The sequence below is a fragment of the Lissotriton vulgaris genome, chromosome 7, assembly GCF_964263255.1.
Source record: "Lissotriton vulgaris chromosome 7, aLisVul1.2, whole genome shotgun sequence".
NCBI classification, from domain to species: Eukaryota; Metazoa; Chordata; class Amphibia; order Caudata; family Salamandridae; genus Lissotriton; species Lissotriton vulgaris.
The window spans coordinates 790,283,845-790,310,988 of record NC_141695.1 but is presented as its reverse complement, the minus strand read 5'-3'; the positions used below and the strand labels follow the sequence as shown (position 1 = coordinate 790,310,988).

General features: G+C 47.7%; 1 protein-coding gene across 1 annotated transcript in view; it reads left to right on the top strand.

Moving 5' to 3' along the window:
- Window positions 1-27,144, top strand: part of RNF213 (ring finger protein 213) — a 2,876,335-nt gene that overhangs the window by 2,288,343 nt on the left and 560,848 nt on the right. The window contains exons 43-44 of the mRNA XM_086931045.1: window positions 10,184-10,353; window positions 10,445-10,544. Of these exons, the coding sequence (XP_086787171.1) occupies window positions 10,184-10,353; window positions 10,445-10,544 (270 nt within the window). The remainder of the gene's footprint in view (window positions 1-10,183; window positions 10,354-10,444; window positions 10,545-27,144) is intronic.

Sequence of the window (27,144 nt, the reverse complement as noted above, 5' to 3'; positions counted from 1 at the left end):
GCGCCATTTTAAGGAGTACCATGGCAACAACAGTCAGCTGTTGAAATACTTTGTTATAGATGCAGTCCCACCTTTGAGAAGGGGTGGGAATCGGGATGCCATCTTAAGATCATTGGAAAACAGATATATAGGGGACACTCCTTGATGCTGTTTGTGAATCAAGAGAAGGTCTAGCTGAACTGGAGTATTGCCTGTGTTTCTGCCCAAGGATTTTCCCACTGCTCGCCGGATCAGCTTTGCGGGTCCTGCTTCGCGGTTTGAGGACATTGTAACAGACCGCACCAGGACTAGCGCTGAAGCGCTGTGCTCGGGAAAGGTGAGGGTTCAACTGGCGGTGTGATCAGTTTATCAATGTTTATGGATTTACTGAGGGTTATTTTGATTTCACCCACTTGGGTTTTATCGCGTTGGGGCTGCGCCTCTTTGCTTGATCAATTTACATAATACCTTGGTATACCGTTGATATTATGAACTTATTTATTGACATTTTAAATTTTTTGTACATAAGTTTGAAAAGGTCAATCATTATGTATTTATTACCATGTATACAAATGTCATGAATTAATTACAGTATATTTATTTTTAACATTGAGGTTGAAAATCCGCCGGTAGTATGTCATCTATGTTAACTGCTGCCTTGCTTGGTTAACCAATCATGTAACTGCTCTCCTGGCACTGTGCACTTTAAAAATGAACTGCTCGTTCAATAACGTCATGTGATCAAGGCCTCTGGGTAGGCCGAAACGTTATGCTGGCAGGTCGCTACGAAATGGAATAAAAATTACTTTCACCTGCGAATTTTGGGTCTGCTCCCGTTCGAGTTTGTTTGATTGATATATATATATATATATATATATCCAAGCTCACTGCTCCAAATTACGGAGGCACTCTCGCAGCGGGTGCAGGTCAAGGCGCGTCAGAGCTTCGCGCTGGAAACATACAAGCTCACTCCCTCCCGGTCCCGGGTGAAAAATAACGACAGCACTCGTGGGGATTTCGTTATTGGCAGCTTTACTCGCACAACAGACGCGTTTCGGAAGCAACGCTCCCTTCCTCAATGTTTACATCGAAATGCGCGTACTGGCGCCATTTTTATTTCAACATTACAAACAACACATGTTGGTTGGTATAGAGAGAGGACTGACGCAAAAGCGCCATTTTGCTAGTACATAAAATCACTGTATTAGCATAAATGAAAATAAAACACATTAGTTTAGTGAGTATCAAACAAAATATACAAACTACTCATATTTCTTAACGTGTAGTTTAGCAACACAATTGTGCCGTGGATCGGCAAATAACCCTCTCCTAAATGCAGTGGGTAATGGACCGTGATCTCGCCGTGATCCACGGCGAGATCACGGTCCATTACCCACTGCATTTAGGAGAGGGTTATTTGCCGATCCACGGCACAATTGTGTTGCTAAACTACACGTTAAGAAATATGAGTAGTTTGTATATTTTGTTTGATACTCACTAAACTAATGTGTTTTATTTTCATTTATGCTAATACAGTGATTTTATGTACTAGCAAAATGGCGCTTTTGCGTCAGTCCTCTCTCTATACCAACCAACATGTGTTGTTTGTAATGTTGAAATAAAAATGGCGCCAGTACGCGCATTTCGATGTAAACATTGAGGAAGGGAGCGTTGCTTCCGAAACGCGTCTGTTGTGCGAGTAAAGCTGCCAATAACGAAATCCCCACGAGTGCTGTCGTTATTTTTCACCCGGGACCGGGAGGGAGTGAGCTTGTATATATATATATATATATATACTAGCAGCCCGTCCCAACCTTGTCTGGGAGCAATCAGGCTTCCCCGACGCTGCCCCGACATTGTCCAGCAGCCCGGGACCCCGCCCGCCCCGACATTGTCCAGCAGCCCGGGCCCCCGTCCACCGCCTGCCCCGTCCCCCGCCTGCCCCGACATTGTCCGTGGGTCCCCCGGAGCCTTACCTCAGCCCCGCTCCTCCCCCACGCTCCTCAGTTCACCGCTCCTTGCCACTCGTCATCGCTCCTCCCACCTGTCCGCCGGTCCTCACCGCCAGTCCGCCGCTGGTCACCGCTCCTCCCCGCGCCATGTCCGCCGCTCCTCCTCGCGGTCCTGGACGACGCTCCTCCCTGCGCTCCTGACGTCAGCACGCAGGTCGCGGCCGGCGCTACTTCAAAAGGACTACTTCTTTTTTTTAAGGTACATTTTTTAAATAACGCATATTTTATAGTTTATATAGCCTATGTCCATCTGCACACCCTGACGAGTACAATGATGTATTGGGTGTGTGGATTGGCGCTGTGGTTCCCGAGTTTACCCGCCTCAAAGGTTCAAAGTTCTTGCTTTATAATAGTAGTATAGATATATATATGGTTTAAATATACCTGCATACTGCAAAGTAAAAGCAGTTCAGCTTGAAAAACATGCAATGTAAAAGTGCTCCCAATGTAATGACTTCCGATGTAACAACCTGCAAAGTAATGACTCACATTCACCCTTACAATATGTCCATGTTTTTTTGGCGTGACATTTTAGATTCAAAAGCTACCAATAGAACACTTTTTTGGGAAAGGTGAAAGATGTTGATTATCTCTATGCTCATTTGGGTCTTGGAGAGCCTTCTTACAATGAGGGTCTCCTTCTGTGCAGCAGGGTACAGATTGTTTATGTATTAAAGGCAACACTAACATGGGACAATATCAGTTCACTAGCAATTTCCAGTATTTCTTACTTTATTTTATCCATCTATGTAAAATATGTTTATCTTAAAATGTATCTTATTGTTCAATGGCATATGTGTGGTTGTCGATATACATGTTCAGATACACACTGAAGGTGAGAGAGGTACTACTCCTTTTCCATCCTCCCTATCTTTGAACATTGTACCCACAAAAGGAGGAAATGTGAGTGGTTAGAAAAACATTGGCACCACCTAGGAAAAACACAACATTTTATAAAAAAAAATGCCCTCCCCGCTAATAATGGCATGCTTCATCATCGGCCTATTACAACATCCCTGCGAAGACCAACACCTGGGATGGAGCAAGGGGAAGGGGGATGACTGTGCAATCAAATATGTTAGGATCCACGCAAAAACAGTTACGGTGGGGTGCTAAAACTATCTCATGAATGCCCTAGACCGTCTTTATTCACAGACTCCCCAGATAGGATTATAAAGGATTTCAAATGGGGATGACGGTATTAGTGCCCCTTCATCCCTCCTTATTGGTCATTTCATCGACCTGTTTCAGCCGTTATTTTTCGCCAACAAGGTGTCGTTCTTCTTTCCTCAGGACTAATGAACCCACTAGCTCTATTCCTCTTAAAAACAAAAGTAACGTTTTCTTAGGAAGTATTATTCTGAGTTATAATGACCTTACTTGTCACTGGCTAAGTACACACACCCACAGAGATTTCCTAAAATGACATACCCCATAGAGAATTAAAGACCATGCCCTTTCCTATTATTATTAGTATTGCTCCCCACAGAGCAATATCAGCTTTCTGTTCACATTCTGTGAAGGTATTTTTTACATTAGCAGGGAGACTTACAGTGCACATATGATTATTCCTATAGCCCATATTTGCCCATTTTCTTGGGCAAACCACCACCACCCGAAAGTTAAGTGATATAAAAAATAATAGGATGAGACCCATGATATGTCGCTTACCAAGTTTCACCATATTTATCACTGAAGAAGTTCTTGGTAAGCGCCAGCTTCGCCTGATCCAATCTAAATGCTTTTTTTGGGGTAGATGTAGATACACATACTCTGCATACTCCTTCCATCTAGTGTTGGATTCAGAGTTGCGCAAGTTGTTTTTCTTTGAAGGAACATTTTCGAGTCACAATATCAATCACTCCTTCATTGGTGACTATTCATGGGCATCGCCTCCTTTGTTAGATTGTTTTCTCTCCATCGTCGTGTTCAGACGTGTGCCTATCCTCTGTTTTTAACTCCGTTTGTTATGAGTCTTCGGTCCAATCCTGTCTTCAACGGTATAGTTTGTCTCGATCACGCTTTCCCATCACCGCTCTGCTCGACAACTTGTGTCAGTTCAGGCACTGACTAATTGTCTTTCGGGGTGCCTCCTGTTTCGGGCTGCCTCCTGTTTCGGGCCTACCCTCTCACGTTCGCAGTCAGTTCTGAAGATGTGTTCCTGTGGAATGGACACCTTATCGATTTTGACTGCAGTGCCATTTCAAATATCCACAAACTGATCAACACTTGTGTGCAACCTTTGCCTTTCACCCAAGGGCACCTGCTCGAAAAAGACTCTCCAGAATCGAAGGTAGCATCTGTTCGAGATGTCTCATCAAAGTGGAGGTGACACTCCTGATATTTTCAGGATCATGCCGCAGAAGAGCCTGCTGCGGAGAAAGAACAAGGGGCTTTCTCTGTTGAGCAAATCTTCGGCTCCAAAATGGAGAAGGAATCAGAGTACACCCTGCCATCCGGGCAGCAGGTGAGTACTATCGCCACTGACCCTGTTTCAAATCCTAAGCAGACCTTAAAACATTTGCCCTTCATAATACTAGAGGTTACAGGACCGCCACTACCGACCTGCTATGGTCAGATCCAGAAAGACACTTTGGATGCCTCGCCTCTGGGCTTGAAAATTTCCACCAACCCTAAATCTTTGATGTTGACCTCCTCGGATCAAGTGCATGCTTTCGTCTCCAGCCAATGTTCGGGTCCGACTCGGCAAACGATTCCAGCTACCTCAGTGTCGAACAAAAAACACTCCTCCGGTCTGAAAGCCTCAATTCCGTAATCGTCCGAGACCAAAACCTCAAAGCATTTCTTGGTTTCCATGTCTCCGGTCGAGCCTATCCTTGAAACAATGGACATTAGACAGAGGAAAATCCAGATTCAAGAAGGCACTGGGCAGAAAATGGCCTCTCTTCCACCTAAGAGGCAGTTAACTTGTGAGGATGCATTGGATGTTCCCGTTCCTCCCCAAGAAAAGGACAAGGCAAACAGCGCTACTCATCATCCTCCACCACCACCTCCTCTTCCACCTCTCCCACCTTCTTCATCACCTGCACCATCCCCCCCCCCTTCTTCTGCTACATATACACATCACGACCCTCTTGATGTTACACCTCCAGGGTCACCAAGATCAAACACTGGGGGTATAGGAGATCCCTTAGGGAATACAGATCCTTGGGACACATATGATATACACCATCCAATGATCCAGATCTTTTTCCTGCCTGCCCCTCCTGAAGATACTAGTGCTTACCAACAGGTCATTGCTAGATCAGATACTTACCATGGGGTTGGGCTATACAATGAGTCTTTGGAAGAAGACTTTCTCTTTGATACACTCTCATCCACCCTCAAAGATGCACAGTTCTTGCCTATGCTTCCTGGTATGCTACTACACGCTTGCAACATCTTTAAAGAACCAGTACATGCCTGAGTTATTTCCCCACAGAGAGATAAGAAATAAAAAGCGACTTCATCAGACCCCCTCTTTATATGCAGTCAGGTACCACCACACTCAATACTTGCTATTACTGCTCATAAGAGAGATAACAGCCAGGCAACTGGGAATACGATACCTCTTAAGAAGGAGAGTAAATGTATTGATGCCGCTGGAAAAGAGTAACCGTGCAGGCAGCTAATCACTGGCGTATTGCCAATTCCCACGTCTGTTTAACATGTTATGATAGGGCACATTGGGATGAGATGGAGGAGCTACTACAATATCTCCCTGAGGACAATTTAAAAAGAGGGCAGCAAATTGTTGTAAAGGGCCAGCCATCACCAACAATTCCATCAGATGTGCCTTAGATGCAGCAGATACATCCGCTAGAGGTATCAATACCAACGTACTCCTTAGGAGACATGCTTGACTCAGATGTTCTTGCTTCAAGCCAGAAGTCCAACAGGCAGTTCACAGTAAGCCCTTTAAAAATGCCATCTTTTTGGCCCACAGGTAGACACCACCTTGAATAAAATGAAAAAGGACACAGACACTGCTAAAGCCATGGAAGCCTTACAAACTACTACACCTAGAGACTCCTTTTGTTGCCCCAGCTTCAAGGAGGCTATAAATCCACCACCACAGATGCCTCCACTTCTCAGATAACAGGGCCAATCCACCTACTGTAAGGGCTATTTCAGGGGCTCCTTCAGAGGTGGTAACAATAAAGGAAGGGGCAGGGGTATCTCTGCATTCTGATCAACCTCCACTGCAAAACATTGACTTCTCATTTCTCCCCTGCCACCACACAACACCTGTAGGGGAAAGACAGCATTTTTTCACCCAGTCTGGTAGTCCATAACCTCAAACCCTTGGGTACTAGCCATTATCTAACATGGATACTGTCTGGAGCTCATTACCACGCCACCAAAGAGCCCACCTCGCACTTGCATGTTATCACAGGGTCACTTAACACTCCTCAAGCAAGAGGTCGAAACCTTTCTTCTCAAAGGGCCATATAATCAGCCCCTCATCACCAGCAAGCAAGGTTTTTTGTGAGTTGTGATTAGAGAAACAACTATAGAAGTAGAACTAGTTTTTGATAAATACTGTGCTAGTTCCTTAAGAATAGCAGAGAGGGGTAGGCTTGAAACATGTCGACCATTAACGTTTGGGAACATTAATTCCAGTGACCCTATTCATCCCCTGTTTTTAATCTTACCACCTAGGGGTCGGAATAAAGTAACAATACCCACTAGCCAGGTAATTTTAAACACACTTCCTTTTACTTCACTCCTTCCCTGCAGAAACATCTTCCTCTCATAGTCTGTAAATCAGTGCTCCCACGTAATCCGTTTGCTCACAGTCCATCCTGCTCCGTAGCGGTGGTGTCTACCTGTGGGCTTTGAAGATGGCAGTTTTTAAAGGGCATATTTTGAACTGCCTGTTTGACTTCTGGCTTGAAGCAAGAACATATGAGCCAAGCATGTCTCCTAAGGAGTATGTTGGTATTGATACCTCTAGCGGCTGTATCTGCTGGTACAGGAAGGACCCTATGATGAAGCAAGCCACCAAGGAGTAACCCTGGTAGTTGAGGGTTTTATGAAAATGTTAAGGTTTTTCCGTGGTAAAGGAACAAGACACTCAGCGCAAAAGTAAGGTTGGGTCTTTTATTTCATGAAAAAATTCTGGCTTTGGAGGGTGACCCCAGTCTACGCCCTTGTACATTGCCCCTTTTTTTGTAGATACTCGACAGGTTGTCATTCCACTTTTACAACAGGGATACTTTATGGCAGCACTAGATCTAAAGGACGCATACTTTCATATACCCATACATCCTGCTCACCGCAAATACCTCAAGTTTGTCATAGCAGGAAAACATTACCAATTAAAAGTTCTACCATTCGGCTGACCACAGCACCTTGGTTGTTCACAAAATGTTTGGCAGTAGTGGCAGCACATCCCAGAAGTTAAAACGTTCACATATTTAGCCAGTACCTATCTTTGGTGCCAACAGTACACTTCGTTAACTGTGGACCTACTTCACAACTTGGGGTTTACAATAAATGTTCCCAAGTCTTACCGTCAGCCTCTCCAAATTCAACAATGCCTGGTAGCAATCCTCAACACACAGTCAGGATTAGCATATTTCAATCTAGCTCGAGTACATAACTTTCAAATAACTTCCCCACACTTCCACCCAATTGATCTCTCACAGTTCGGACTGTGATGCGTCTGCTAGGGATGATGGCCTCTTCTGTTGCCATAGTCACCCACATGAGGTTGCATATGCGTCCCATATAGCAATGTCTAGCTCACTAGTGGCCTCAATCCCAGGGACAACTTCGAAAATCTAGTGTTAATAGCCTGCCACACTCTGCGTTCTCTGCAATGGTGGAACACCAATAACCTGCCACAGGGGTCACCTTTTCTGGACTCAGTTCCTAATCTCACTCTCGCCACAGATGCATCGGAGATGGGCTGGGGTGCCCATTTCCAAGACCTCACAGTACAAGGTCTGTGGGATGGCAAACATCCATCCCCACACATCAGATACTTGGAGCTTCAGGCAATTTTCCTAACCCTGAGAGCTTCCTTAACAATCTCAGAAGGATGTCCTAGTCCGGACAGACAATCTGACAGCCATGTCTTGTTTACAAAAACAGGGGGACGGGGGTGGTGGGAGATATGGTCTCCTCAGCTCTCACAACTGTTTAAGACTATTTTGAACTGGGCACCTCACCACCACATTTATCTCTTGGCGGAATATTTGCTGGTAGTCAACAGTGATTTTGCAGACCTACACAGCAGGATGAAACAACATACCCACAAGTGGGAACTCCACCCCCAAGTCCTCCTTTCTGACTTTCAAAAGTAGGGGTTTCCTAAAATAGGTCTTTTTGCTACAGCCGAAAACACAAACGCCCAAACTTCGCCCCCATGTACACACACCCACTACCCAAGGGCAACACACCATGAATGAGTTGTTCATGGATATTTGCCTACACTTTTCCACCTCTCCCTCTCTTTCCATTTCTGGTTTGGAGACTCAGACTGGTCCTGGTCACTCCCATTTGGGCTTGTCAGCACTGGTTCCCAACACTTCTGGAGATTTCAGTAGTTCCATACCAGAAGCTCCCCAGCAGGCCAGACCATCTCACTCAAAATCTGGGACAGATAGGAAACCCGAATCCCAAAACTCTCAATCTAGCAGTTTGGCTCCTGAGGTAGAATTTGGCTATCTTAACTTACCACAATAATACATGGACTTCACACAGATGCAAACCCTCTACTAGAGCATTTTAGGCTGCAAAATTAATATGGTTTGTTTACTACTACCAACCTAAACAAACTGATCCTATTAAAGCCACGATGCAAAATATTATATGCTACTTGCTCCATCTGCAAAAGGCTAATTTAGCCTATACTTCCATTAAAAATGGCTGCCATTGGTACCTATCTCAAAATATACAGCATCTCCCATTGTATAAAGTACCAGTCATTAGAGCTTTTATGGAAGGTCTAAAAAGAGTCATCCCTCCTAGGGTTCTTCCAGCACCCTCTTGGAACCTTAACATTGTTCTAACCAGGCTCATGGGTCCCACTTTTGAGCCTCTTCTCTCAAGCCCCCTCAATTTCCTCCATGGAAAGTGGCATTCTTGGTTGCCATTACCTCACTCAGGCGTGTTAGTGAGCTCCAGGCTTTCACTTTACTGGAACTTATTTTAAATACATAAAGACAAACTGGATCTTTGCACTAATCCTACCTTTGTACCTAAGGTGGTCTCTCAATTTGAACTCAATCAGTCGATTGAGCTCCCATTTATTCCCAAACCCTGATTCTGTAGCAGAAAGGGCTCTTCATACCCTAGATATTAAAAGAGCTTGCATGTTCTACATAGATATAACTAAAACGTTCAGAAAAACAAAGCAACGTTTGTAGCTTTTTCTCCACCTCGGCAAGGCAACCACATATCCAAATCTGGCATAGCCAGATTAATAGTTAAATATATTCAAACTTGCAACATTAAAGCCAAATTACTGTTACCTGTTACTCCCAGAGCATATTCCACTCGTAAAAAGGGAGCTACTGTAGCCTTTTTAGGAAATATTCCCATAGCTGACCTTTGCAATGCAGCTACATGGTCTACCCCACACACATTTACCATACATTACTGTGTGGTTTTTTTCGCAGGCCAACAAGCCAATGTAGGCCAGGCAGTGCTAGGTACTCTTTTTCTAACTACTGCAACTCCCACACCTAGCCAGTACTTTTTGGGAGGGATTGCTTTACAGTCTATGCAGAACATTAATATCTACAGCTACACATGTCATTGAACAGATTATGTTACTTACCCTGTAAGCATCTGTTCATGGCATGTAGTGCTGTAGATTCATATGCGTCCTCCCCATATGCCCGTGGCCATTGTAGTTACATTTCATATTTAGGTGATACATTTGCCTTTAGCATGGACTTATTCATTCTTACACTCCTTTCTCACCCGCCTGTGGGAAAACAGTCAAACAAAGAAGTTGATGCCCATGCGCAGTATCACCGAGGGGGAGTCATTCGATCTTGTGACTCGAAAATCTTCCTCAAAGAAAAGCAACTTGCACAACTTTGAATCCAACACTGGATGGCAGAAGTATACAGAGCATGTGAATCTACAGTAGTACATCCCACAAATAGATGTTTACAGGATAAGTAAGATAATCCTTCCCATTCATTCATTGACTTATGTCTTTATTTTCTTTCCAGCACTGCTATTGAAAGAAATGCCCATTTCCGAAGGCTGTGCAACAGCTTTTTTATAGACCTGGTCTCTACCCTTTGTTTCAAGGACAACGTTCCTCCAGATAAGGAAGTCATTCTTCAGCTTCTTTCGCTGCTCTTTCTAAACAAGGAGTTATGTGATGCCATTTCTGCCAGTAAGTCCCTCCTTATCTGCAGAATTATATTAAAGGATGCAGTATGCTGTATGTTAAAATCAACTGGTATTTTACTTTTTTATTTCTTAAGATCGTACCAATCTCACCAAGTCGCTGTCTCCTTTTGATGATTCTGTGGATAAGAGTCCAGTAATCCGTTCTGTGATTCTAAAGCTACTGTTAAAATACAGGTGAGTTTTGTCTATGATAGAAATGGACAAAGGAGGGATGTTATGGGGTCAAAGCAGAAGACCGAATGAAACCTTAAGAAGTTGTGGCACACTGTAGTACTGAGAGCTGGCGAAAAGAAGTACTGAAACCTGCATACAATAGGGTCATTCACTTAGGAGCTTCCTTTCACCAAGTCATAACTGATTGTCTTGATTTTTCATTCGACTCACCTGCTTACCTTGCAGAAGTTATATTTTGAAATATTGAATATAAAAATAACGACCTCCCATAATATAAACGGCTAGCTATTGACTTGATCAATAGTGTCAGGTTAGGTGTACATAGGAGTGTGCATCTTTGCTATACTTCACATCTATCTATCTTGATAAAATTGTGCAGGTTCATATCTTGCGATCCATATTATTGCAGGTCGATATTTTTAAAGTCAATATTACGGTACTACCCTTTGCAGAAGGAAAACTACCATTGACCCAGAGATACTCCATAAGGTAGCGCGCATGTCTTTGAATGTCAAGTGGCAAATCAATATCATATCATCCATCTAATATAATACAAATGAAGTAATGATTTGTGAAAATATGTGCATTTGATGACACACCATTAAAGTTATCTGTGCCCGTGTGAATTCCCACTACACCATTCTGTGTAATAAGGAATCCCATAGCTTCCTTCAGTGTGTATAAATTCAGTATGTTTCTTCCACTACACATCAACTTTTCTTGTTTACAATTGTTCTCTTTAGCTGCTCACCCTTGCCTAATTTGTGAGCCAATCTCACTATGCATTTTTACTAAAGAAATCAATCTTTATTCAGTGCTTTAAATCAGATGCCTATGGGAAACAGCCTTTCTAAAAGGATAATTTATATTTCAGGTTTCCAGAGATTTTAAATGCAAATCCAACCATCAGTTTCTTAGCCTAAATTACGTAATCCAGGGCTCATTATTATCAAACTCAAACAGCCTATTTTAAAACACGTCCATCTAAATTATTCAGATCTGACACTAAACCTCAACACTCCTGTTAGCTTACAGCTCAGCCATTCAACCATATTTTTTTCCGGATGTACCACATTAATATTGAACTCACAAAATTATCTGACTTAAATATTAAGTTTAAAATATTGTTTACAAATGTATTCTCTTTTTGGTGTTAGTATTTGAAAATCCACATCCACGGGATGATATCTGAAAATAAGATTTAGGGCAAAAAACTTTACGTCTAGCGATATGTTGGTACACAATATTCTGACATACGACCTTGCCATCCTTGAGCAATTCTTTTCTGAGGTTGTACAACTGATTATAAAGTAGTTGCTCCTGCATCTTGCCAAGCCAAATGTAAAGTGGCAAATATAGCTACTAACTCTGTGGAGAAAAGGACTCCTACACAGAAATTTCTATGGCATCAAATCAAGAGCTGAAGAAAAGCATTACCTGTTCAGGAGCTTACTTAAAAATATTCCTCTCACCCTGCATTTGACTAAATCAGACACACACAAATAAATAAACTCTAGTTTAAGAAGACTGAATCCCTAACAGAACAACATTCATGTTTGATGTGTGATATTGTTTCAAAGCACTTTTTTGTGAATTTAAGACTGCATGGTGGCACATCACTAAATAATAAGTCAGCCAAAGCAGAGAGAGAGAAAACAGCCCACTCAAGCTTACAAAATATGTAATATCTATCCCCAGAGTTTATTTTCTAGGGCCAGGGCTTAACACACTAACTTCACTTCTCCTGTGTATTGAGCGTCTTTTGGATCTGAAAGAAACAGGTTAGTGTTAGATGCCTTACCTTAGAATATCCCCAGACGTCTACTGGATCCGGAAAGTTTTGTGTAGCAGTACCCCTGTGCATTGGTAGGCGTTGTCTGCAGCTCTGCGTCAGGCTTCGTGGTCGCCGGGATGAGGTCGTCGGAGTACTTATACGCCGCCCTCGCGCGCTGACGTCAGTTCTTCTTTTTTCCACGCCAGCAAGCGCAGATCCGGCAAGAGCAGTACTCCTAGTCACATTTTGACTAAACTTTTTCGATCCCTTTTGGATCTTCTGGAGTCGATAATCGACTCCTGTGACGATAGGGATGCCCGGGTTCAAATCCTGTGACGACTGTAACCACATGATGTCGGTTACCGACCCCCACCATCGGTACCTTTACTGCCTCGGGGCCGACCACGATGACAAGTCTTGCCGCGACTGCCTTGACATCGAAGATTAGGCGGGAGTGGTCCCGTAAGCGCCTTGAGATCCTGCAGCCGGCCCGCGCCTCTTGAGGTCCCCGTCCGGGAGGAGGTCGAGGGACCGGTCGCGGGGCCACAGTCATCATGGCTCGGCGAGTCAACACTACTCGTCGGGCTTCAAGTCCTCAGGTAAGTCGAGGCACAAGAAGTCGAAGAAGCAACATCGCTCTTCTGACTCCCCCCGAAGCTCGCACGACGTGGCCGGGGGTTCAGGCGACACTGCCCACGCAGCTCCACCGGAGCAGCAAGCGGCGCGTCCAGCTCCACACCCGCCGGTCCCTGGGCCGCATGCGACGCCAGAGGAGATCAGCGTCGGGACCCATAGAGGAGCCTTCGGGCCCACAGGTCCGTCTGGGAGCCCAAGCAGGTCGGCGGCTCGGGCGCCGATGGGTGCTTCGGCCCCGGCACCGTCGACGACTCCTGTCCTGACGCCGCAGGGCTCCTCAGATCCAGGCCTGGATCCGTGATGATGCCGGTCGACCTTACAACCCCTCCGCCGGTGCCGTCACCAAGGGTGTCACTCCCGACGCCGTCCCCGATCCCCACCCCGGTCCGGATCCGGCCGACGTCGATTGGTGAGCCCTTCTCCGACGACCCGGTTCCGTCATTTATTCCTGACCTTCAGGAGATGGATGACAAAGGGGATTGGGAGGGGTCTGAGGACCCTCTGGCACTGCAGTACCAGTTGAGCCAGGACTGGACAGACGAACTGGGGGAGGCCAGTGGTCTGGACACTTCACCCGACACTGGATTTGTCTCCCCTCCTACCGTGGCAACGGAGGAGGGGGCTGCTTACAGCGTGGTGTTGACTAGGGCTGCCAAGGCCTTGGCTCTTGAGCTCCCAGTCACGGCCGTGAGGACTAACCTCCTCACTGAGGTGCTCAAACCGCAGGCAAGCTCCTCTGAGCCTCTCCTGCGGTTTAACGAAGCACCAGCTGACGTTCTGTTGGGCACCTTGTCCAAGCTCTCTACAGGCCTCCCTGTAGATCGGAATGTGGCCCAACGCCACCATCCGGCTTAGGGCGACCCCAGCTTCCTGTCCGTTCACCCCACCCCTGAGAGCCTGGTGATCCAGGCCTCAACCTCCCACACCGCATTCCCGACCGCCCCTCTGGATCGGGAATCCAAAAGGTACGATCAGTTCGGAGAGAAACTGTTCTCCTCACTGAGTTTGGGGTTGCCGTCTGTCAATACCGCCTGCCTTTTGGGCCGTTACTCCCACTCTCTGTGGGATACGGTTGCGGAAGTGCTGCCGCAGTGCCCGGCGGAGGTCCAGGCAAAGCTTACCCAAGCCCTAGCAGAGGGACGGGATGCAGCCCACTATTCCATTCAGTGTTGACTGGATACCACGGACTCGCTAGCAGGGCTATTGCAACGACGGTGGCGGTTCACCGCCACGCCTGGCTGAGGTCCGCCAACTCTTCGTGGGATGTCCAAGCCTCCCTTATGGACATGCCCTTTGATGGCCGTCGCCTATTTGGCGACAAGGCGGACAGTGCGCTGGAGCGTTTCAAGGACTCCAGGGCTACAGCCAAGTCCTTATGCTTCGGCCAAGGGCAGCAAACTTCTGCCTTTCATCCCTTTCATGGCCAAGGAAGGGGCACTGCCACACGTCCAGCTAGCCACAGGCCGCAGAACCAACCTCAATGCGGTCGCGGACGTGGTAACCGCCGTGGCGGTGCCGGGGGACACCGTCAAGGTCAGTACACACCCGCCCCCGCAGAATCTGCCTCAAAATCGTCCTAGTCCAAATTTTCAAGCCCATTCTTCGCCAGTGGGGGGCAGGATTCGCCATCACCTCCTTTACTGATGCTTCATCACATCGGACAAGTGGTTGCTGCAAATCGTACGAAGGGGCTACTCCCTCCCCTTCGAGGCGACCCCTCCAGCCATGCCACCGCAGTGTAACGGCATGTCGGGGGATGACTTGTGATTTCTACAGGAGGAAGTTACGGCCCTCTTGGCCAAGGGGGCCGTTGAGCGCGTTCCTGGTCCTGAAATAGGTCATGGTTGCTATTCCCACTACTTTTTGGTTCCCAAGAACGGCAAAGGAGGCCTATGCGCTATCTTGGATCTAGGGAGCGTCAACGGCTTCCTCCGGAAGGAGAAGTTCAAGATGCTGACTTTGGCTCAGGTCCTAGCTGCCCTGGTCCCAGAAGTCTGGATTGTAGCGTTGTACTTGCAGGACGCATATGTTCGAGGCATATGGGCTGCAGATGGTACATTATGAATAGATCGCCATCTGGTGTTGGGCTCGGATGATTGCACTTGTTTTTCTTTTGGAGAAGTCTTTTGTAGTCGCCAGGCTGGTGACTCCTCCCTTGGGTGATAGTGCGCATGGGCATCGGCTCCATCCTTAGATTGTTTTTTTCCGCCAACGGGTTCGAATGAGGATCGAAGCGCTCCGGATCGACTTCGAGAAAAAGTTATATTTTGGCGCGTATTTCCTTTCCAATTTGACGGTATTATTTATCGAGCGCGAGTTCATTCCCATTTCGGCGCGCTTCGACGTCCACACCGAAGATTTCTAACTCTGCGTCGACGGGACCGGGAGGCCTATTTCGACATAGTCCAGCCCGGAGTCCATGGAAAGGACTCCATTCAAGAAATGTCCAACGTGTGGTCCTAAATTCGCACACAAGGACCTACACGAGGTGTGCAACCTCTGTTTGTCACCTGACCACGAATCCAGGGATTGTGAAGCCTGTGCGGCTTTCTCCTCCAAGTCGACGATTAGAAACCGTTGAGCCCGAAGACACGAGATGTCGAGGATGGAGTCAGATGCAATCCCAGAACTGTTTGAGGTCGAATACTCCGAGGAGGAAGAAGATGAGGACGGGTCGGGGTCAGAAGCGGACAAGTCTGATGTCGAAGAAGTCGACGTTCATCAAACCGTGAGTGCCGAAGTCCCTTTGCCAAAAAACCGATCCCAATTGCTGTCGACCCCGCCTTCGAGCCCGGTCAGACAACCGAAAAAAGTTTTTGACGCCCCGCCTTCTGGCTCGGCAACGAAACCGAAACACTCGGTCTCCCACTATGTCGGATCGAAAAACGGTAGACATCGACATCGAAGCTCCATACCAAAGAGAGCTCGAAGTCGAAACATTACATGTCGAAACCGAAACATGCTTCGACGTTGAAGACTCCCTCGACACGGAAAAAATTGGACTCGAGCAAACTCTTGGTGCCGAAAACACATAACACCGAGACACAGAAGCAAAAGCACCTATCGGACCCAAAGGCTTCGGTACCAACACAGGAGCAAGAGACAGATCCAAAACAAAAGACTTTTTTCATTGATCCACAAACTGGCAAGGTGGTGACAAAACCACCTAAAAAGAGAAAGACTCAACCGTTAGAGGGGAAAGCTCCTCCTCCTTAGAAGAGAACAATGGGGACAAATACAACTCCTTCCCTTTCTCCACAGCCTATGGACACACCCTCTTCTCCTCTTCCTCATACTCTGCCAGCTATCCCTCGACCTTTTACACCACGCCCATCTACACCTCAAACAGATGTAGAAAGTGACACAGGGGATGGGGACCTTCCTGGGGATGATAACAATACTATCCCAGAAGACACAGACCCATGGGAAGATTATGATGCAGTGACAGATAATGATAGTGACCCTGACCTGTATCCCTCAAAATCCTCTCCCCCTGATGATAATTCAGGTTTTGCACAATTGATTAATAGGGCAGCAAAATACCACAAGGTAGATTTACATACGGAACCTCAGATAGATTTCCTTTTAGAAACACTATCTGCTGCACAAAAATCTTCAGGGACCCTACTAATGCTTAAGGGTCTCCTCACTCACACATCAGATATATTTAAAGATCCTGTGAGGGCTAGGGTGTTAAACCCAAGAATTGACAAAAAGTATAAGGCAGCCCCAAAAGACCCAGTATTTATTAAGGGCCAAATACCTCTGGACTCGTTAGTAGTCTCAAATGTTCGTAAGAGGGCGAACTCACTAACAAAAGGAGAAGCTCCTCCTCCTGACAAGGAGTCTTAAGTTAATAGATGCCTCTGGCAAGAGAGTAGCATCTCAAGCAGCAAACAGCTGGCGCATAGCAAATACTTAAGCGCTACTTGCACGCTATGATAGAGCCCATTATGATGAGTTAGAGAAACTCATTACACATCTCCCTAAGGAACATCAAAAAAGGGCAGAGCAGCTGATAGAAGAAGGGAAGATAATAACCAACACTTCCATTAAGTGCGCCTTAGACGCAGCAGACACTGCCACAAGATCTATAAACACCAGTATCATGTTAAGAAGACCTGCATGGCTCAGGGTCTCAGGGTTCAAACAGGAGGTACAAACTTCTTTATTGAACCAGCCTTTTGATGGGAAAGCACTCTTCGGCTCAAGCACAGATGAGGCGTTGTAGAAAATGAAAAAGGACACAGAAACGGCTAAGTCAATGGGAGCATTGCAACAGCCATCTCAGAGAGGTGCCTTTCGTAGGTCCACCTATAGAGGTGGATCAAAAAATACAGGCACAAACCAGCAATCAACCTCTTTTACACCAACATCACCTAAAGGTAATTCTAGAGGCAGTTACAGAGGTAACAACAACAAGGGTAGAGGTCGCGGAAACAACAACAACCGCAACTCTCCTACCCCAAATAGTGACTACATACAGCTCCCCACAGACCATGCAACACTGGTCGGGGGACGCCTATCACAGTTCCTACCTGTCTGGGAAAACATCACATCAGACAGGTGGGTGAGACAAATTATCCAACATGGTTATTGCCTAGAACTCACTGCTACCCCACCAAACATCCCCCCCAGACAGCGTCCAATGAGTCAAGATCATCTGACATTATTAAAACAGGAGGTGCTATCGCTGCTACAAAAGCATGCGATAGAGGAGGTTCCACAACATCAACAAGGAACAGGAGTATACTCTCTATACTTTCTAATTCCCCAAAAAGACGGATCTCTAAGGCCTATACTAGACCTCCGACCTCTCAATGCATACATAAATTCGGAACATTTCCACATGATCACGCTCCAACAGGTACTTCCTTTACTGAAGAAAGGGGACTTTCTTTCTACACTGGATCTAAAAGACGCCTACTTTCGTATCCCAATTCACAAAGCTCACAGAAAAAACCTCAGATTTGTAATAGAAGGACGACATTATCAATTCAAGGTCCTTCCGTTTGGAGTCACAACAGCACCAAGGGTGTTCAAAAAATGCCTAGCATTGTTTGCAGCACACCTAAGAAGACAGCAAATACATGTCTTCCCTTACTTGGACGACTGGCTAATAAAGGCCACATCACAAGAGGAAGTCTTCAAAACACACAAAAGACAATTCAACTGCTGCACCAGCTAGGGTTTACGGTGAACTACAAAAAATCCCGCCTGCAACCAAACAAGGCTCAACAATATCTAGGGGCTACTATAAATACAGAAAAAGCCATAGTATACCCCGATCCAGTCAGGATTCAGACAATGCTGACCCTAATTCAAAGATTTCAACCGCAACTCTCATTAGCCGCTCGAGTGTTCATGCAGTTATTAGGGATGATGTCCTCTTGCATACTGTTAATCCCATATGCCAGACTACAAATGCGTCCGCTTCAAGAATGTCTAGCAACACAGTGGAATCAGGCTCACGGTCAGATTACAGATCTGGTGTTGGTAGACGACCGCACGCATTGCTCTCTGAAGTGGTGGAATACAACAAACATTTCCAAAGGGCGGTCGTTACTAGAACCAATTCCACAAGTGGTACTAACAGCGGATGCATCGCTCACCGGATGGGGAGCTCATATGGAGAGATACACAGTACAAGGGAGATGGAGAGTACAGCACAAACTACTGCACATAAATCATCTAGAACTACTAGTAGTGTTTTTAGCATTAAAAGCTTTTCAAATGCATATTCTCAACAAAGCAGTCCTGGTCAGAACAGACAACATGACAGCAATGTATTATATTCAAACTGGGGGGGGACACACTCTCTCCAACTATCCAGACTAGCACAGGAAATTTGGAGATGGGCCATTCCTCAAAACATCTATCTGTTAGCCGAACACCTTCCAAGAGTTCAAAATCACATAGCAGACATCTTAAGCAGAGAGTCAGAACAAATACACGAATGGGAACTGCACAACCAAATACTGCAGCCATTCTTCCAAAGATCGGGACAACCAGAGATAGATCTCTTTGCCACTCATCAGAACGCAAAATACCAAAGCTTCGCATCCAGGTACCCACACCACCTGTCGCAGGGCAATGCATTATGGATAAATTGGTCCAACAAATTTGCATACGCTTTTCCCCCTCTCCCACTAATTCCATTAGTGGTTCGAAAACTGCAACAACATTCAATGACCACGATACTAGTAGCACCCACGTGGGCACGGCAGCCGTGGTTCACCACGCTCCAACAACTCTCACAGGTGCCACACCAAAAATTAAGAATCTCACCCATGCACCTTACACAGAACCATGGAGAAATAATGCACCCAGATCCCAAACAACTGAACCTAGCGATCTGGCTCCTGAGGTCTTAGAATTTGGATACTTAAATTTACCTCCAAACTGTATGGAAATTAAGCAAGCAAGACATCCCACCACCAGAGCCTGCTATGCAGCAAAGTGGAAAAGATTTGCTGTATACTGTAACAGTAACAACATCAACCCTCTTGGACGCATCTACACAAAATATTATTTGCTACTTACTACACTTAAAGCAATGTAACCTTGCTTATACCTCCATTAGAGTACATCTTGCAGCTATAGCAGCATACCTGCAAAACAGGCCACATCTATCCCTGTTTAGGGTACCCGCAATTAAGGCTTTCATGGAAGGCCTCAAAAGAGTTATTCCATCAAGACTACCACCTTCTCCAGTCTGGAACCTCAACATAGTACTTACCAGACTAATGGGGCCACCTTTTGAACCTATGCATAGGTGTGAAATACTCTTTCTTACATGGAAGGTGGCCTTCCTTATAGCCATTACCTCCCTCAGGAGAGTGAGTGAGTTACAGGCATTAACAATACAAGAACCATTTCTACAGTTACACCACAATAAGGTGGTTTTTAGAACAAACCCAAAGTTCTTACCTAAAGTAATTTCAGCATTCCACATCAATCAGCCAGTGGAACTACCAGTCTTTTTTCCAAAGCCACAGACGGTAGCAGAGAGGGCCCTACATACACTAGATGTCAAAAGGGCAATATTATATTACATAGAAAGAACACAAACTTTCTGAAAAACTAAACAACTATTTGTAGTGTTTTCCCCAACACATAAAGGCAACCCTATATCTAAAGCAGGTATTGCCAGGTGGATTGTAAAATGTATACAGATATGTTACATAAAGGCAAAAAGAACACTAACTGTTCCCCCTAGAGCTCATTCTACACGCAAACTAGGGGCATCTATGGCATTCTTAGGGAACATTCCTCTAAATGACATATGCAAAGCAGCAACTTGGTCTACACCGCATACCTTCACGAAACACTACTGTGTTGACGTGCAGGCAAGAAGACAAGCAAATGTGGGCCAGGCTGTATTAAAAGCTTTATTTCAGACTGTTGCAACAGACACTGGTGACCACCGCTAGGGAGGTAACTGCTGTGTAATCTATTCATAATGTACCATCTGCAGCCCATATATCTCGAACTGATTATGCTTCTTACCAGTATGCATCTGTTCTTGGCATAGAGGGCTGCAGAGTGGTACATGCCCTGCCTGCCTCCCCAGAAACCTGTGTCTGTTCCAACATTATCTTATTTAGATACACTTACATGGGTATCTCTTTCTGTATTCTATCATACTACTCCATCTAACCCTACTATGGCAAAACAATCTAAGGATGGAGCCGATGCCCATGCGCACTATCACCCAAGGGAGGAGTCACCCCCCGTGACTACAAAAGACTTCTCCAAGAGAAAAACAAGTGCAATCATCCGAGCCCAACACCAGATGGCGATCTATTCAAAATGTACCACTCTGCAGCCCTCTATGCCAAGAACAGATGCATTCTGTTAAGTAGCATATTCCATCCACATCCCCGTCCTGCCGGCCCACCGGCGTTACCTGGGGTTCACGGTAGGCAACAAGCATTTTCAGTTTATTGTGCTCCCCTTCGGCCTTACCTGCGCCCCCTTTGGGTGTTCACGAAAGTGATGGCGGTGGTCGCAACTCATCTGCGCAGATTAGGAGTTTTAGTCTTCTCCTATCTCGACGATTGGTTGTTGAAGGCGGGCTCACCCCAGACAGTCGGCTCCAGACTACGGCCGACCTCCTGCACTCGCAGGGGTTCTCCAACGTGGCGAAGTCACACCTGTGCCACTTCAGAAGCTTCTTTTCATCGGAGCGGTTCTGTACTCAGCGCAGTTTTGGGTTTATCCCGCTGAACAGGGGGTTCGGGATATTCAGGCTCTGATTCCGATCTTTCAGCCTTTATCCCGAGTCTCGGTCAGGTTGACGCTGCGGCTCCTGGGGCTGATGGCCTCCTGCATCCTTCTGGTGCTGCACGCCAGGTGGCGGATGCGGGCTCTGCAGTGGGACCTGAAGTTTCAGTGGGCACAGCATCAGGGCAACCTTTCCGACCACGTCCAGATCTTGGAGGGCACAGCAAGACAGTTGCAGTGGTGGCTCACGAACAGTGATTGGGTCAGCGGGAGATCTCTTTCCCTACCCCAACCGGAGCACGTAGTGGTGATGGATGCATCCCTCCTAGGATGGGGGGCGCCACATGGGAGAGAAGGAGATCAGAGGCCTCATGTCTCCGGCGGAGTCCCGCCTCCACATCAGCCTTCTGGAGCTGCGGGCTATCCGGCTTGCACTGAAGGCATTCCTTCCCTCTGTCCGGGGAAGTGTCGTGCAGGTGTTCACGGACAACACCACCGCCATGTGGTACTGCAACATACAAGGCGGGTGGAGTTGTGGACCCTTTGTCAGGAGACTCTGCGCCTCTGGACATGGCTGGAACACCAGGGAGACACCCTGGTTGTTCAAAACCTGCCAGGTTCCCTGAACGCCAGGGCGAACGAACTCAGCTGCGGGTGCATGATGGATCACGAATGGCGTCTGAACTCGGACGTGCGCAAGGCCTCTTTCAGCAGTGGGGAGAGCCTTGCATAGATCTATTTGCCACCGAACATAACACGCAATGTCATCAGTTCTGCGCGTTGGAATTTTCATGGCGGCACTCACTCGGAGATGCTTTTTCGTCGCAAGTGGAGCTGGGGTCTGTTGTACGCCTTTCCGCCTATACCACTTCTGCCCAGAGTGCTGAAGATCAGGCGCGACCTGGCCCAAGTCATCCTTATGGCTCCGGACTGGGCACGAAGGTACTGGTATTCAGCATGTCAGTCGATCCCCCGATCAGTCTGCCTCTTCAGGAGCAGCAGGGGACGGTCCTCCACCTGAACCTGTCCAGCCTCCACACCACCGACGGACGCGGAGCCGCAGACGACGCCTACCGACGCGCAGGGGTACTGCTGCGCAAAACTTTCCGGATCCAGTCTGTCGCCTGGGGATATTCTAAGGTAAGGAATCTAACACTAACTACTGTTTCTTACAGATATATCATTACCAAAGGTAATTAACTTGTGCATTACATATTGTTCCATTGAGATGGTGTATTTGCATGAATTATGGGATGAAATGTTGTTAATAGAATGTCATGAAAGCTGTCCGGGATTAGTGGCAGAGCCATGTGCTTTAATGGTCTAAGATGAATGTGAGAGCTTTGCCTAAGGTAGCTGATTTAAATGGTTGTGAAGAGAAGCAGCAAAAGAGAATGCAGTTTTTTAATTTTTTTTATTTATTACAGTTTATATTGCGCGAACTTGACACAAAGATGTCGGGTATCAGAGTGATTTACATGAGCACCAGTTTAGTTACAGATGGATACTTTCATTTTTGTTAGGCACCGGGAGATTAAGTGATTTGCCCAGAATCACAAGATGTTGAGGGTTGTTGCCGAGACTCGAACCTGGTTCTGCAGCTTCGATGTCGACCGATCTAGCTGTAAGGCTACATCCTCCCCCAATTGAAGGCCAGCTTGCTGGCAGAAGCAGTCCTTGAAAAGGAAGACACAAGACAAGATGACTGTATTTATAGCAGGCCTTCTCTGTTCTATTTTTGAGGTCTCCGCTCTTGAGTAATTCGAGTAGAGCAGGACCACGGCACGGTCCAAGGGCTAATCTGCCCCACCTTCCCGGCTGCATCAGCTCTGCCCGCTCCTTTTGTGTCTTCGGCAGAGGTACTTCAAACCAACAGGTAATCCCACCTCCGCAAATCGTCCAGCTGTTTCACTGTCAAGGCCGAGGCACCCCCCGTCCCCGTATTCAAGGCCCAAAGACTGTATGTCTACTAATACCCTTGCAGAACCTCCTACCAAACCTATTTAGTGTGCCCTTAGTGGAACCCAGCCACCTGGTGGGAGATGGGATTCAACGATTCTTGCTGGGTTGTGAGGCCAGAACATCAGGCAAGTGGGTCCTGGAAATGTTTCAGTGAAGATATGCCCTACCTTTCGCTGTCCCAACTTCCACCATTCCCTGCAACTGAAAGAGGACATCTCCATTTTGCGGCAGAAAATGCAATCCAATTTGGCTAAAGGGGCTATTAAGAAGGTACTTGCTCCAGAAGGAGGAGATAGTTGTATTCCTTCTACTTTCTGGTGGCCAAAGATAGGTGCTTCCTTCTATTTTAGGTCTGTGCCCTCTGAACACATTCTTTCAGAAAGAGAAATTAAATTGCTCATCCTGGCCCAGGTTTTAACTGCTCTTCACCCTGAACACTGGATGGTTGTGTTGGACCTCCCAGATGTCTATTTCCTGAAACTAGTGGAACTGATGGCCTCCTGCCGGTCCAGTACACCAGGTGGCATATGCAGGCTATGCTGTGGGATCTGAAGTCTCAGTGGGCCCAACATCACAGGGACCTCTCCAACCACGTTCAGATTTTGGAGGAGACTGCGAAACATCTGCATTTGTGGTAACGTGACCATAATTGTGTCAGCAGCAGACCCCTCTGCCTTCCCCACTCAGAGCTCACAGTGGTGAAGAATGCATTGCTTCTTGGTTGGGGGTGACCATACAGAAAAGTTTAAGATCTGTGGCTTCTGGTCTCTGGGGGAGTCCTGGCTCAATATCAACCTTCTGGACCGGAGGGCCATCCACTTGTGTGGAAAGCCTTCCTTCCATAAAAGGGAGGATGGTACAGGTGCTCACGGACAATACCAGCGCCATGTGGTACTTCAACAAACAGGGTGGGGTGAGGCCAGGACCCTGTGTCAGTAGGCCCTGCTCCTGTGGAAATGACTGGCCCAAGTGACACAATAGTTAATGTTTCACATCACCATTACATCCTCACAGTGGGTGAGTTAGCTTCAGGCTCTCTGTGTCAAGCCGCTGATGGATTCAACCCAGATCTGTGACTGGGGGTGAGTGTCTGAAAAGTTTCAGCGCTTCGTTCTTCATCTCCTTGTGTTTGATATGTTGGCCCTAGGTTGGCAGGATATGCCCAGACATGGGCCCCTTTCTCCCTTTGCCACTGGATTCAAGCTAGCCTGGCTGATGAGGGCTGTTAGCCCAAACCCAGTCCCGGGATGCTTGTTTCCCGTACAGGAAGACATGGCTTGGCAGTTCGGACTGGACTGTTCCTATGAGGCACAGGGTCAACACTGAGTTGCATATAGCTGTGTCTGAACTGGGTTGGCGAAGGGAGCTAATGAACGATGATGGATTCAACCCAGATCTGTGACTGGGCGTGAGTGTCTGAAAAGTTTCAGTGCTCTGTCCATTATCTCCTTGTGTTAGCTTTGTTCGCTCTAAGTCGGCAGGGTATGCCCAGATGTGGATCTCTTGCTCACTTTGCCACTGGATTCAAGTTAGCCTGGCTGATGAGGGCTCTTAGCCCTAAACCTGTCCCAGGATGCTTGTTCCAGGTCCAGGGAAGACATGGCTTGGCAGTTTGGTCTGGACTGTTCGCATGAGGCACAGGGCCAAGACTGATTTGCAAATAGCTGTGTCTGAACTGAGGTGGCGAAGTGAGCTAAAGAACAATGATGGATTCAACCAAGATCTGTGAATGGGGGTGAGTGTCTGAAAAGTTTCAGTGCTCCGTCCATCATCTCCTTGTGTTTGCTTTAACCGCTGTACTTCACTTTCTTTCCAGAACAGCTAGTATTGCAAACAAGGGCAATTTGTTTGCCTGTGAAACCATTTATTATCAGTTAGAACATTACTTTGCTAGTGTTCTTTGCTCTGCCTCGCCCCTCTGAGGAGGCGGAGGGAATCAATCAGAGATCCCTAAGCTTTTACATAGAGCATACCAAGGAACACCACATGGACGATGAGCTCTTGGTAGGGTTCTCTGGAGCAAAAATTGCCAAGGCTTTGCAGAACTGACCCACCGACTACTGGATAGTGCTCTGAATTAAGATCTGTTATGCATTGGCCAAAAATCAGCTACCAAAAGTGCTGCATGCTCATTCTACCAGAGCCAAAGCATGTCATTACTGGAGTGGAGCTGTGTCAGAGTGGAGCCCACAGAGCCACCTGCTGGTGCACAGAGGTACTGCTGAAAAATTTCTGGTTCCAGTTTGACACCTGGGAAATTTTCATTAGGAAAGGAATCTGTGAATAGATAGAATCTCTACCATAAAGTGTGTAACTGAGCGTAAGTAACTTGTTTGTTTTGTATTAGAGTGGCGATGCAGATCTTTCATTTTGAGAAGTGATTTTATTGGTTTAATAATATATGAAGAGTGGAAAGTGGAACTCCAAAGTCAACAAGCTGGGAACATATATGTATATGTTTCTTGGATGTCCAAGAACTTATTAAATCATTCAACCAGAAGATTAGGGTCCACAGGTTTTGGTCCTAATCACAGTTTTGAGTTGTAGTTCCCTATCTGAAAGAAACACGTTAGTGTTAGATTCCTTACCTTAGAATATCCCCAGGCGTCAGTCTGGATCCGGAAACTTTTGCGTAGCAGTACCCCTGCGCGTCGGTAGGCGTCGTCTGCAGGCGTCCCCTGCGGCTCCGCGTCCGTCGTCGGCGTTGTGCGCCGTGATGACGTCGCTGGAGTATATAGACGCCGCCTCCGCGCGCTGACGTCAGTTCTTCTTTTTTCCGCGCCAGTGGACGCAGATCTGAAGAGCAGTACTCCGGTCTTTTGACCAAGTTTTTCGATAGTTATTTCTCTCTTGTGCCTGTTAGGATGCCTGGGTTCAAGCACTGTGATGACTGTGAGCGCACGATGTCGGTCACAGACCATCACCGCCTCTGTCTCCGGTGTCTGGGCCCCGACCACGACGTGGACTCCTGCGTCGACTGCCGGGCCCTCACCGACAAGGCTAGGCGGGAGCGGTCCCGCAAGCTACTGGAGCTCCGGGTGTCGGCCCAACGTCGGGACCGGGAGCGGTCCCGGTCCGGCCGGAGGTCGAGAGAGCGTTCGAGGGAGCGGTCGCGGAGCCGCGCCGAGCGTTCCGGAAGTCGACACCACTCGTCAGGCTCATCAGGTAAGAAGCACAAGAAGTCGGGGCGTCGTCATCGTACCCCCGACTCCCCCCGACGCTCGCGCGATGCGGCCGGGGGCTCGGGTGACCCCAACCCCGCGGCTCCGCGAGAGTCGCCGGCGCGGCCTGCCTCATACCCTCCGGTCCCTGGGCACGGCGCGACGCCTGAGGAGATCGAGGCGTTCCTCATGGCCATGAGGGCGCTCGCTTCTCCGACGGGGCCTACGGCGCCTTCGGGCCCAGTGCTACCGTCTGGGGGCCCTGGCGGTTCGGGTGTCCCTGCCTCGGCGCCGTCGGGTGCTCCGGCCCCGGCGCCGCCGACGGCTCCGACCCCGGCACCGCAAGGGCCTTCGGGATCGGCGCCGGCTGGTCTTCCGGCCTCTCCGGCGCCGTTACCATCGGGGTTACCCCCGACGCCGCCCCCGCGCGGCGCCGGTTCTCCGGTGCCGGCTCCAGCCGGCGGCGGGGTTCCGGCGCCGGCTCCGGGCGGCGCCGTTCCCCTACCTTCCCCGACGCCGGACGCGGAGCCGGACCGGCGTCGCTCGACGCCGGTCCCGGCGCCGATGGGGCCCATGAACCCCGAGGAGCCGGTCTACATCGTTGACTCCGAATACGGAGAGGATGAAGAGTTCGGTGAAGGTTGGGAGGGGTCCGAGGACCCTCTGTCACGCGAGTGCCAGTATGACCCGGACTGGACCGGTGACTTGGGGGATGCCAGTGGTCTGGACGACTCTCCTAACCCTGGTTTGATCTCTCCTCCAACCGTGGCTTCGGTGGAGGGAGCTGCATATTCAGTGGTGCTGATGAGGGCTGCCAAGGCCTTACACCTTGAGCTCCCCG